General features: G+C 48.2%; 1 protein-coding gene across 2 annotated transcripts; it reads right to left on the reverse strand.

The window, feature by feature from the left end:
- Positions 1-393: 393 nt before the first annotated feature.
- Positions 394-13,469, reverse strand: ATF1 (activating transcription factor 1). Of its 2 annotated transcripts, XM_071418903.1 has the most exons (8): positions 13,245-13,469; positions 8,981-9,097; positions 7,645-7,773; positions 6,276-6,376; positions 5,843-5,973; positions 4,969-5,148; positions 4,732-4,891; positions 394-3,329 (listed from the first exon to the last, which is right to left on the reverse strand). In XM_071418903.1, the coding sequence occupies exons 2-8, from the start codon at positions 9,092-9,094 to the stop codon at positions 3,185-3,187; spliced, it is 960 nt and encodes a 319-aa protein (XP_071275004.1). In that variant the 5' UTR covers positions 9,095-9,097; positions 13,245-13,469; the 3' UTR covers positions 394-3,184. The 2 variants fall into 2 exon arrangements, with proteins under 2 accessions (XP_071275004.1, XP_071275005.1); XM_071418904.1 differs by lacking the exon at positions 13,245-13,469 and having other exon boundaries at positions 9,025-9,097.
- Between the last annotated feature and the right edge of the window lie 262 nt (positions 13,470-13,731).

Below are 13,731 nucleotides of genomic sequence, written 5' to 3' on the forward strand. Positions count from 1 at the left end.
AACGCTTTCCTCCCACCCTATTTCTGTGCTTTTGCAGCCATCGGAGGGTTAAATACACTCAGTGACGCCACCGGGGTCTGGGGAGGGCAGATGCTCCCTCTGCCGGGTAAAAACCAGCAGAGCACACTAAGGTTTTAATTAACCATTTAATTAACAAAACCTTACCTGTGGCTCAGTTTTATTACTGAAAACTAAGAAGGTAAAAAACCCTGCAGGAAGGTAAAAGCTGTTCTGCACTCATGATTTTTAGCACTGGCAGGTGTGTACAAGTACCATTTAATCCACTAAAATTGACTATTATTTATTCCTGGCTGTCATATCACTTGATCCCACACAGGTATTCCCACCTGGTCACCACCACTGCAGCTTAAAAATAAATAGGGACCAGCAGAATTATAATATTTTAGCGACTTTATTTACCAAGATCAAAATTTGCAACCATTAATTGTTTCAACAAATATTTACAATTCATGGAAAGCACGGACTGTTTGGAACCAACCAGCAGAACAGCAGCAGCTGCTGCATCTCTTACCCTCAGGAATGAGATTTTACTCTTTAAAACTGAGATTTGAAAGTAAATCCAAACTAAGAACTTCATGATGAGTGCTTAAAGAGCGAACTTGTGTTACTGTTTAATATTCCCATGATGAAAAACCATCTGTTCTTTCCAACACACCATTTTAAGAGTATAAAAATTGACTCCTGGTGTGTCTGGCAGGACAGGTGCTTCCCTTGCTGGATACAAGAAGAATTGGCCACCAGGTTTTTACAGTCTTAACACTTGATAGTTTTTGTTTATTATTGTTCCATCTTACAAAAGGAAAAAAAGAGAACACAGTGAGGATCAGCTACCACAGAGTTCCCAAAGCAGTTCAGAACTGTAGGTCAAACCCTCTCCCACGTGCCAGGTTACACACACAGCTGAGGAAAGGTCCAATTCTCTGAGGTGCATGTTCCAGGCACATTCCAGGCTGTTCAATTCTCCTGAAATTCCACCAAAGAAATGGGAAACACCAACACCTCTCCAGGAGCAGCTCCCTCAGTTTGGGACTTTCCCAACCTTATTTCTGATGGGTCACAAAGCTTTTTTTTCTGACATGATGGCAACCAGGAGTCCCACTCCAGCCTGGCCTAAAGGAAATGCACTGGGGCTCGTGCCCACAACAATCAGAGATTTTTAGGAACTTCAGGGAAAAAAAAAAACCAAAACCTTTTTCTAGCCCACTAACCAGGAGACTGCAGAATGCAGATTCCTCATGGCAAAGAGCTCTGCTTGCTACAAGTCCATTAACTGCCAAAGGAGCAAAATCCAAAATACTGACTGACCATGGGATAAGCACTACACATCCAGGGAGGGAGCACAGCTTGGAACTCCATCCAGAGCAGGCACGACACACACGGAGCTCTCCCGCCTCCACCAGCACAGTCCAGGTGTAATCCCCGCTGACAGAATGGAAGCAGGATTCCATCCCAGCCATGGAAATGGTTCATTGCTCATGCAGGGGCACTGCAGGCACCTCAGCTCCTGCCCAGCCCACAGCCTGACCAGCGGGGTCACGCCTCGCCCAGGACCGTGTCCCACCAGAGCCCACGGCCAGACAGCTCGGGGCTCTCCAAGCACAGAGGTTCCCCAGCTAAAGGAGTCCTGATCATGTCAAACTGTTGATTTTCACCTGAAACAAGTTTAAATTGTACAAACTGGACTCTCTGACACAATGAGATCGAATGTGCAGATATTGTCAGCTCTGGGGAGTAAAAAGCCCTAATTTCTTTTATTTTTCCTCCTTTCCCCCCCCCCCCGAATACTCTTTAGGATCTGGTTTTTTCTGCAAGTTGCCTACAGACATACAAAATTAATTCAAGTATCTCCTACACCAAAGAGGATCTCATTTGACTTTGTACTATCCATAAAAATATATCCTTGAAAATCTGGTTCACAAAATATTTCATTTGGTTACTAAAATGAAAGATATAAACTGTCAAAATACGTATAGAAACTCAATTTCAGGTTTTGTAAAGATCACAATTTAGCTACAAAATATACCAACCATCTCCCTGTTTGCAATATAGTATTTGCTTACAAAGATACCATTACTTTGCAAAATAGCTCCTACCTTACAAAATTAGGCTGGAAATTGTAATTTTGCACTACTTCCAGCAATAAACCAGAGATTAGAACCTCATAACCCTTTGGTATAGATCTTTCATTTTTTACTACATCATTTTTCTTCTATTTGGTTTCATGTTCCAAAGCCCAGGAGAATCCCCAGCCAGGACAAGCACTGAGTGTTTAATTGTAGATATGATCAGCACACAATTTAATTTTCAATGATCAATGTTTCTCATGCCCAGAACTAAGAACAAACTCTTGTGAAATGAACAACTTTGAGAAGTTTCATCTCAGAAATTCTTCAGAACTTTTGTCACCAGTCCTTGCCCCTCTCACTGTGCTTTAAAGTCACTGATGTGTTGAATTCTCTAAGAAAACCAACACAATTTTCTGTGCCTCAGACATTTCCAGGACCAGGCCTCTTGCTGCCTTCTGCAGATCCTTCCCCAATCTGATAAACACGGCAAACGTGGAAAAAAAAAATCATCCCAACTTTTTAAATTGTCATCTGAGAAAGAGTAAAAACATAATTTATACCTCGAGCAAAGTATCAGCTTTTTTATCATCTGCACCTGTAAAGACCAACTTACAGGTTAAAATAAAAATATTTACAGACAAATAACTGAAGGAAAAAGGCTTGAAAAAGAGTAAGAAATCAAAACATACACTGGTTATAAACGTTACTAATAATGTCAGCTATGGCAAGGATTCTGTTTCACCCATGTTTTTTCTTTGTAACCAAATTTTGCCTCCCTTATAAGAGGCATTCATAGGAATTTTCAAAGAAACTCTCATCACCTGCCTTGCCACACGTGACTGTCCTTCTGCTGTAGCTGCAATCTTGAATTTAGCAGTTTCCAGTTGTGCCAGCAGGAATTTTGGTGAGGTTTTCTTGTTTCCTCTTTGTACTTTGTCACCAACATGTTGTAAAGAAAATCTATAGAGTCTTTGAGCAGTGAAATCTAGGTAGAAAAGTTTCATTTTTGACCTTTCATCTAGTTTAAAAAATTCAGTATAAAAAAAAAATTCTCCTCTGATATTTCACCAGTCCCCAAAGGTTTTTACCTTCTCTTCTTACACACTTTTATGACAGTAAAGATCTTTCAAAGTTTTTAGCTCTTCAATTAGAGTTTTGTTCTGATTTTCCAGGACTGCCACTCGATTTTCCAAACATTTCACGTACTCCTTCTTCTTCCTACGGCACTCCCGGGCAGCTTCTCTGCAACAGAGAAGCAGAGTTCTTGATTTTAGCTGTGAGATCTATTTTCTGAATGTCACAATACTGACCAACACAGGAGAGCTGGAGCTGCAGCGAGGAACAAAACCGAGCCAGAACTGCCCGAGGAGAGCAGGAAATTCAGCAGGATCTGGTAACACAAATGGCAGCCAGTCTGCAGGGGAAACCCAGTTTTGGCTTCTCCACACTGGGAGACTCAAGGGAGCACGTCTGGGTCACAAATTCCCATGTTTGGGTCACCATCTGCCACAAGGCCAGGTGTGCCCAGGTGGGGAAGGAGGCCAAGGGCACCTGGGCTGTGGCACAGCACCAGGGCAGGGATTGTCCCCCTGTGCTGGACACTGCTGGGGCCCCTCCAGTTCTGGACCCTCACTGCAAGAGAAATATGGATGGGCTGGAGCACACCCAGAGCTGGGAATGGAGCTAGGGAAGGGGCTGGAGCACATGGAGAAGGCTCTGGAGAACTCCTGAGGGAACTGGGAAAGGGGCTCAGCCTGTAGAGAAGGAGGCTCAGGGGGAAACTCCTCCCTCTCCACAACTCCCTGACATGAGGGGCAACCAGGGCCAGGGGGGTCAAGCTCTGTTCCCAGGGAACAGGGACGGGACAAGAGGAAACTGCCTCAAGCTGTGCCAGGGGAGGTTCAGGTTGGACATCAGGAGGAATTTCCTCATGGAAAGGATGGTCAGGCATTGGCAGGGAGGTTTGGAGTCCCCATCCCTGGATGTGCCACTCATTGTTATGGTGGAGATGTGTCACAGGTTGGGCTTTATGATCCTGGAAGTCTTTTCCAGCCCCAGTGACTGCACGTGATTGAACTCCCCCGCCAAGCAGCTGGGGTGCTAATAAAGCCTCTTATTTGGCCTTATCATAAAGCAGAGCAATGGGGCTCAGGAGCTCAGTCCCTGGGTAGGGACCGGGTGCCCGGGGCTCGCTCATGCCACGGCCTCAGGGCTACCATCTAGCAAGCATGGTGATTATCAGCTCTATAGTGATTGCAAGCTCTCAGGATTTCAGCTCTGCTTGCTAGGTAGTGGTGCCCCGGGCTGGAGGCTGCAGCAGACGGAGAGAGAGGAGAAGGAGAAGGCGCAGGCTGTTCCACGAAGATGGCTTTATTTGGGGGGGTCTGTGAAGGGTCTCTGCTCTTCTTCTTTCTCCCCTAATGGGGTACAGTATGCTTCTTTTATAGGGTTGGAAAGGATCCAAGCTTGACCAATAGGTAAGGGGTTAACATGACATTGCCTTATAGGGTTACAGAGGTAGGTTAAGGGGTGGAGGACAGAAAAACAGGAATTTTCTTTTGCTGTTTCAGCATTCCTATTGTTCATATCCTCCATGGTGCTTTTCCTAAATCTATGGGGTTTACTACAGGGTGCACTCACGTACCTGTTCTTCATCAGCCTGATCTCCCGTTTCAGCTGCGGGTCGTCTGTCTTGCTGCTCTGGGATGTCAGGGTGACTGGGGACGTCATCACCACGGTCTGGGGCAGGGAGGAGGTGGTGGGTGTGGTGCGGATCTGGTACGTCTGCATGTCCCCAGAGGCAGCTAGGGACACAAAGGGGGCAGCGTTAGCAGGTGGCACTCACAGCGCCGGGGCTGTCACCGTGTCCCCGGGTACTCACTCTGCACCACCACCTGGTTGCTGGGCACCAGGATCTGCTGCCCGTCCGAGGTCTGGGCGTACTGCAGGATGGTGGTGCCGGGCTGGGAGGCGGCGGCGTTGGCCATGGTCAGTGTCTGCAGTCCCTGCACCGCGTCCGCCCCCGGCCCCGCCAGCTGCAGCCCGTTGGCCGCGATGGCAACTGCAAGGGAAGGCACAGGGACAGGAGGATTTGGAGCTGTACAGCAGAAAACACAGGTAAATCACAGTGTCCTACAATGGCTTGGGTTGGGAGGGACCTTACAGCCCATCCAGTGCCACCCCTGCCGTGGCAGGGACACCTCCCACGAGCCCAGGCTGCTCCAAGGCCTGTCCAGCCTGGCCCTGGGCACTGCCAGGGATGCAGGGGCACCACAGCTGCTCTGGGCACCTGTGCCAGGGCCTCACCCAATCACAGGATGGAGAGGAGTAGCGTGAAGCACCACGAACACCAAGTGGGAACATCAAAAGAACAAACCCTCATTTTTTCATACCTCTCTGATACCACAAGAGCCTTTTAGTATGGCCTATAATACATATATATATATATATATATATATATATATATATATAAAAAAATATATATATATATCTCTGTGTCTTCACTGATGTATTGGGTTAAATCCAGCAAAGAACACTGCTGTGTGCTCCATACCAATACCCATAAATGTCTTCATATGCAAAACTTAAAATTACTGAGTTTATCTGAAGTCTGTAGCTATCAGTTACTGCTATGTACTAACTTTATTGACTACTAGATAATAACCAACTCTTGTCCTTCATCTTACTCAAATACTTAATGAAATCTGTATTTTGAGGCAAGTAGAAGAAAAACTGAGGATATTTTGGTAACATACTGTACTGTCCAGTGCTTGTCTGGTAGATGGGCGTGGGAACGGACATGGAGGCGACAGTGGAGACCCCAGGACTTTCCTCATCTCCTTTTCTATCCCGTGTGTCTTCAGAAGAAAGATCTTTCAAAATTTTTCTGTGAAAAAAGGAGTCTGACATTTGACTGCACTCCTCACTTCAGTAAAATGATACAACTGAGTAAAATTACAGCTGGTGAACATTTTGCCCTTTACAAAATCCTGCTGAGGCCAATCTCCAGTTAGTGGAGTCAAAGTTTCCTCACAGCAATGATGGCTCAGAAAGTTCAGGGCATGAACAAATTCACTGAGTGTTTCAAGGGAAAGGAAACAACCTGGAGGGCAGCAGAATACTGAAAACCATGGCAAGGGGCTGCTGTTTTGGTTTCAAACACAAACACCAAGTGTATCACACCCGTACCGGTAGGATGGACGACGAGCCAAGATGCCTCGAGCCTTCTGTGAGGAGCCAATGCTGTCTGAGGAGTCCTGAGAATCCTCACTCTCAGACAGGGAAGATACCTGGTGAGGAAGGGAACAGGAGCACCACTGATGTACAGGACAAAGACAGAAAGCACCTGGAATCTTGTGTGTAGAAAAGGAGCAGTGGGGTTTGTTGGTGAGAATGTGAAAGTCCAGTGAAAAGAGTATTTAAGGCAGCACCATATCAGGGAGTAAATATGCAAAGTACTATCTACAATTTTCATTATTCCACTGCGTGCTCATCCAGTTCAAAGTGTAATTTTGTCTCTGATGCTCCTTATAAGTGAACAAAATATTTATTTGCTCTTATCCGTGTGCCAGTGACAGAGTGCAGAGGAATGCACAGAGCTCTGGGAAAAGCCTCTCACTGAACTGCAGAGACAGAGCAGCCTATGATCAGCAGGGAAAAAAACCTGCTCATGTTGTACTTTGTTTTTCCCTCCACCAAGGCCACAAAGTTCATAAATTACAGAAAAGGAATGAATCCAGTCAGTGGGGACTGTGCAACCAGGGGGAGGGAAAAACAAAGAGACTGAACAGAGACACGAGCACCAACGAGCAGCAGCCAATGCAGGTGCCTGAGTGCTCTCCTCTCCCTGCTCTGATGCTACAGCAGGGACAGCTGACAGTCCCTGCCAGGTCTGCTCCTCATGGCTGATCAATTTAGTGTGCTGTGAGGAGTGGGGGACAAGGATCAGGGACAAATCCCTGCGTTTTAGGGCAGGCAGTGGCTTCCCAGTGGAACTCCAGGTGCCCAGGGGCTCTGCAGCAGGGACTGAGAGGAGCAGGATCAGGTTCCCTGGAGCTCCCTGGGCACCTTCAGGAAGGGACTCTTACAAAAATCACATGGCAAGTGATAAGAGACACAAGCAGAGACCTGGGTACCACTGACAGGGAGTTCCAGCACGAGAGAGCAGCCAGCAGCTCATTCCCCTTCACACAGCTCCACCTTCCCAAACACTCATCTTAATCCACTACTGAATTATTCTGTTATTCCCCACTCCCCTCCTTTGGGTGTCAGACCCCACCTGACTGCCAAGACACCAATTACAGAGCTGTGGATTGGATTTTTGTATGAAGGGAGGTGACTTGAAATGGTTTTATTTTGACTCCACAGGTGACTCCCACCAGGAACAATTTCAAGCCTAAATGAGGGAGGGATCCCACAGGGCTGTCCTTGGATTGCTCACTGTCTCTTACAGCAGGGCACAGAGGCAGCTGGGCCAGAGAAGCCTCTGCACATCTTTTCCCATCTTCTCACCTACATAACTGCAGATCTGGGGCATTTGAAGGCAGTGTGGAGTTACCTGCACGGTTTGCACCTGAGGGGAGTGGATCACAGAGGAGGACTGAGCTGTCTGAATGACTCCCTGGACCTGCACTTGCTCTCCAGGAAGCTGAACGACGGTGAGGGGAGCAGAACCTCTGAGAGACATCTACAACAGACCAGAAACCATCAGTAAAACCTTTGTGCCACAGGACTCAGGAAGTGCAACACGTGTAGGAAAACCATTAGCAGCTTATTTTAATTCTAATTAACTCACAAAAGAACCTTTAAAGATGCACAGGTTTTAGACATTATTTGCATATGAAAAAGGCTGAAACAGTTCGTTATTTCCTTTGGTTGGAGAAAATCAAATGTGGCATTATGTCACATAATCAAATATGTGATATTACATAACATATTAAAAACATGAAAATGCTTCAGCTTCCTAGAGGGTTTGTAGTTTTGATGTTGAACTCCCATGAGTCTTTACACTTTAATTCAATTTATATTGTTCACATTTCCATATGTTCTCAAAACAAAAATAATTCAAGTTATACATGAATATTGTAGGTAAATAACCACTTCTGTAATTAAATTCCTTCAGTACTTTTATTCATCTGAAATACATAAGACGAGGGGATCATTAAAATACACACAGCTGAATTTCCAATGAATGCTACTTTTGTATCATAACTCACAATATTAAGGGACAACCAGAACTTTAGATAAAAACAGATCAGGAAACCAGCCTGGAAACAAACCCCAGGACAGCTGATATTCTCTCCTTTCCTATATCTAAATTTTGCATCAAAATCCCAATTGCCTCACAGGATAAACAGTGCAAAAATTGCTGCAAAAATTGCTTTCTCCCAGGAAAACCCTCCTGGAAGGATTCACTCCTTCACCAGTTCGAAGGGATTCAGGTTACAGCTCTGCCATGGATGTTACCTTAGAGGAAAAATCTCAATTTTCAAGTTCATATGGTTTATTAGATTAAATATATTCATGTTGGGCTAAAATCCAAGGGTTTCCATGGTGCTGAGCACCCAGGATTGCTGCTACTACAAAAGGAGCTGGAAATGCTTTTTCTAAGAAAAAAAAATGAAACCAGGCCCTCATTTTATTCCTGAGCAGCTCCTGTGGAGGACTAACCCCAGATCTGGGCTGCACTTCTGCATTGTACAAACACAAAAAATAGCTTTTAAACACTTGATCATTAATTTTATGTCACCCACCATCAAACAAACTCATTTTTCTTAGCCTCTTTCTGTTTTTTTCTTCTCTGAGCACTTCTAAGAATGTCTCTATAGTTTGTAGCACATGAAAGTGGCTCAGAACTCCCTGAAATGTTTGCTGAGATCCAGCCCAGGCTTTACCTGTTGAGCAATATGAGAGAGCTGAGCTGCCTGGAGGGTTGTACCTTGTACAGCTGAGGGCTGGGACGTGACAGAGCTGCTGCTGCTGCTGCCCTTGTGCACCTCTTCCATCATCAGCTGTGAGAAAAGCAGTTCAATCAGGTTAGTAAAGCATTTGCAGAGCAGACAGGTGCCCAGCTGCACCAGTGTTTTACAGCCTCGGTGCCTGCCTGATGGTTCTGGTCTCTCTGGGAGGTGTTGGATGAGCTCTCTGCCCTCCACCGTTGCCATTATGAAGGCACAGCCTGGGTTTTTGTCACTTCCCATCACCACCCGAACCCTCCTGTGCCTCCTCGAGGGGAGGGGCTCGCTGGGACCCTGCCCTGCTCCCCCTGTGGGTTGGGCAGGTGAAGCCCCCGCCCCGGGGTCACCTCCTGAGCCCAGGCTGGCAGTGGAGCAGGTTTGCTCTGTGCTGTGAAGGACACACAATCAGTCATGGACTGGTTTGGGCTGGGAGGGACCTTAAAGCCCATCCAGTGCCACCCCTGCCATGGGCAAGGACACCTGGCACTACTCCAGGTTGCTCCAAGCCTTGTCCAACCCGGCCTTGGGCCCTTCCAGGATGGCACAGCTCCACCTGTGCCAGGGCCTCACCATCCTGCTACAATCCCATTAATACCTAATTCCCAATATCCCATCTAACCCTGCTCTCTTTCAGTTTGAAGGATGATCCAGGAAGAAAATCAAGATTCTTTATACTAAAGAATGTCTTTCTCTAAGTAAGATAATTTCCAAAAATATTTTAGCTAAGCCACCAGCCAAACCTATTTTAAACTATCTGAAGGTGTATAAAAACAAACCAGGGACTCAAATCAAAGTGAAGAGAACACAGTTTTGAATTTTAAGAGTCACTCTGTCTTGATGTAATGCAGTCAGCAACACTTCTCTCATGTCTAAGGTTTTATATTTAACTGTTCAACGTCTTGCCAGCATCCCCCCTCGGATTCTGGGGGATTCAGGGATGCACAAATGCAGGTTTCAGCTGGGGTGGTGGGCGGACCAGCCTGGAGCATTAGAAGCTGATGGGTGAGTGTTAAACATTTTGTCACAGAAGGTTTGAAAGTGTTGAAAGGACAGTTGCTATGAGACTGGAAATTACATTTCTTTCTGTGGAAATGTGAGTCACTGATTTTTCCCTGCTGAGCCCAACCACAGCACGCAGCCCAGTGAAGGCTCCTGGGGGGAAGAGTCAACCCAGAGCAGAGTCCTGCTCCTGCTGCCTCCCTGCTCCGAGGGGTCCTGCTGCAGGACCCCCAGAAAGTCACCAAAGCAGGGCTTTGGAGGGAGAAAACTGCTGGAAACTGGTGATTGATTGATTGATTGATTGATTGATGGGGCAGCTCTGCTGTGAGGAAGAGCTGGGAGAACTGGGATTGTTCAGCCTGGAAAAGAGAAGCTTCAGGGGACCAGAACTGTGCCTCTGCAGCAGCTGAAGGAGCTGCAGGGAGGATGCAGAGAGGGCATTTACAGGGTAGTGCAGGACATGGGGAACGGCTTCCCACTGCCAGAGGGCAGGGCTGGATGGGACCCTGGCAGAAATTCCTGCCTGGCAGGGTGGGCAGCCCTGGCACAGGGGCCAGAGAAGCTGAGGCTGCCCCTGCATCCCTGGCAGTGCCCAAGGCCAGGCTGGGATGGTGCAAGGTGATCCCCTGTCCCTTAAGGTCTCTTGCAGCCAAAACCAACCCATGGTTTGTGTCCTTTACAGCACAGCCCAAACCTTCCCCAGCCCGTGATGGAGCCTCCCCTGTGGCTGCAAACATCAACCACTGCAAGATCATGAGCAGAACTAATGATGAACCTGCACTGGACACAACTTTGTCCGTCCTCAAACACAGTTTTGGATTTTATAAAGGAAAATTCTGCACCCTGCAAAGTGTCTCAGGTAACAAAGGCCCCTCAAACCGAAATCCAGACAGCAGCAAAAATGACAATAAATTTCCAGTGCTACAGAAAGCTCTGTTCATTTCTGTAGTGCAAAACCACAGCCTGCCCTCCCTGCTCTCTGCTCTTCGTTTCTCTCTCTTACTGTCCCATGAAAGACTCAGAACAGCCTCCAAGAAACACTGAAACCAATAAAACCACCCCAAAGAAACACCCCAGGGGGAAAGCACAGAGGGTTTTGCTGACCTTTCTTTCACTGCTGTGAAGTTCTGCTTACAGGAATAAAAGATAAAGCATTTCTCATTAGAAATATGAGTTTTGAGTTTAGTTCATCTCTGCTTGCTCTGGAATATTTAATTACCCATTCAACAGCAGTCAATAAAAAGATTTAGCAAGGATTGCAACAAGATGGAAATTCATCCTGCACCTCACAGCCTCTGGGGACGTGAGTGCCACACAAGACTCCCCTGCCTTTAACTTTATTTAGCTGGAAAACCAGGAATTTCCCCCTGGAATGGGAGGAAAACCTCAACCTGCAGGTCTCAAGCTCTAAGAAGAAGCAGCAAAAAGGATAATACCTGGATAAAACTGCTCTGAAACTGCATTTAATTTATTTAGCTGAAAGCAGGAGCTCTCTTTGGGGTGAAGGAAGAATTTTGCAGTCACAGAGCACTGACAAGAGACAGCAAGGCTTTATCCTCCAGAGAATGATTATTGTCCCAGTCTGTACAAACACCACATTTGTATACCCAGGCAGGTAAGGGTGATGATTTTCACAGTAAACCCAAAGTCTCCGTGCAGCTCCACCTCAGAAGTCATTTAACTGAAAGGATTTTGCAACAGCAGCTCATGAAATTTGCTTTAAGGAACTCCTAAAATTCTGGGCATCATCTCCCTCCAGCCAAGAAAACTCATCCTACCTCAAACCTGAGCCTCAAAACCGCCTTCCTCTGAAACATGAACAGGAATGTCACAGCCCATCGGGACACATTTCATTTCTCAAAGTTCACAGACACCCTCCAAATACCTCAGAGTGCACGAACCACCACACAAACCCACCAGAAACACCTGACATGCTCAAGGAGCATCAATTAAAAAAGGAAACCCATTCCCACAACTTCCACTGATTCCCCAATTCTGGAAATTCCCTAATTAAGTGCTACAGAGAGCACCGGGGGAAGAAACCAAGTTCTGTTTTGCAAACTGAGTAGAAGAAGGGTCTGAATGATGTTTCATCACTGAAATACTGTAAGAGCCAAATGATTGTATTTTTTATAACATCAGAAATCAAGAATATTTGACAAAGAATTCGAGTCTCAAATAGTGACACAAGTCAAATTCTGACATTTATAAATTGTACAAAGGGATTTCAATTTTCTTAAATGATACTTAAGTAATCTAGGGGAATTTGGGGTCCTCAAAATCAGCTGCTTTCAGCACTGAAAATATTATTTACCTAAATTTGCCATTAGGACACTTGGAGAAAATTTGCTCACCCGGAAAACTCCTTTTTTTTTCCTCACAGAAATCAGTAAAAGACAGAGCAAAGGGCAGCACATCCCACCAGATGTGCCAGAGAGCAAGAGAGCAGTCTTGAGTCAAGGTGCCCAGTCACTGCTCCAGATTCCATTCCACAAACACACAAAGTTATTCCTTAAAACTCCAGGAGCACTTTCCTCCTAGGATTTCTCCCACTCCCGTAATTCCAGCCTATACAGGAATATCCCCTGACAAGAGCTTCAGGAATAAACGCTGCAGCCTAAAGATGTCAATATTCTATTCGCATCAGGGATATGATGGTTGTGAGAGAAAAATAGCCCAGAAATTATTTAGATCATCATTTTTATCATTTATACCGCCCTGGCTCCACCCGATCCTCACTGAGCACTGAAGTCAAGGCTCAGACACGGGTCTGGGGCAAAATTCATAGAGACCGAGTAGGGACGTCCATTAACGGCGGTTTAGTTAGCGATAAAGCCGAATTTGTGCCCGGGCAGGGCTCGGGGACCCAGCCACCGCTGCCCGGGACCGGCTGGAGCCGCGGGCACCCCCAGAGCACCTTTCCCCCATCCCTGAGGGGAGCGGCACCCGGGGCTCCTCGTCACCCCTCCGAAGCCTTTTCTCCGTCCCAGGGGCGAGCGGGCCCGGGCCCGGCAGCAGCCCCAGGCCGCAGGGCAGCGCCTCAGGCCCGGCTGCGGGGGGAACTCCCCGCGGTTTCCGCAGCGGCCGCCGCGCCGAGGCCGCGGCCTGTGCCCGTCCCCTCACGGCCCGCGGGGGCGGACGGGGGGGGAAAAGCGGCGGGCGGGCCGAGGGGGACGGGGCGGCCTCCCCAGCCCGCGCTTACCTCAGAGCCCCGCAGGGCCACGCGTGAGGAGCGCCGGAGCCGCCGCCGGGTCCCGGCCCCGGTCCCGGCCCGGTCCCGCCTCAGGGAAGCGGCGCCGGCGGGGGGGGCGGGCCGCGACCATAGAGTGCGCGCCCAGGGGCCCCCGCCATAGAGCCCCAGCGGCGCGGAGCGCGCGGGCGCCGGGCTAGAGCGGCCGCCTGGAGCCGGCCCCGCCCGGGCGCACCACAGAGAGGAGGCGGCAGAGCGCCGCTCACGGGCACGGCGCGGGAACAGCGCCCCTGCCGGTGGGAGCGGCGCGGTGCGGGCGGGAACTCGCGGTCTGGGAGCGCGATCGCCACCGCGGCGGGAAAAGCCCGAAAATCCCGAAAATCCCGCGCCCAGCCGTGGGCAAAGGGCAGTGCGGCCGGGTTTCACCGGCACGTCCCGCTCGGAGTGTGGCAGGACTGTGGCCGCGATTCCTCACGGCCGGGCCGCTGGCACTGAGGGG

The sequence above is a fragment of the Agelaius tricolor genome, unplaced genomic scaffold (genome assembly GCF_023055355.1).
Source record: "Agelaius tricolor isolate 1412-34295 unplaced genomic scaffold, bAgeTri1.0.p SCAF_96, whole genome shotgun sequence".
Classification (NCBI taxonomy): domain Eukaryota; kingdom Metazoa; phylum Chordata; class Aves; order Passeriformes; family Icteridae; genus Agelaius; species Agelaius tricolor.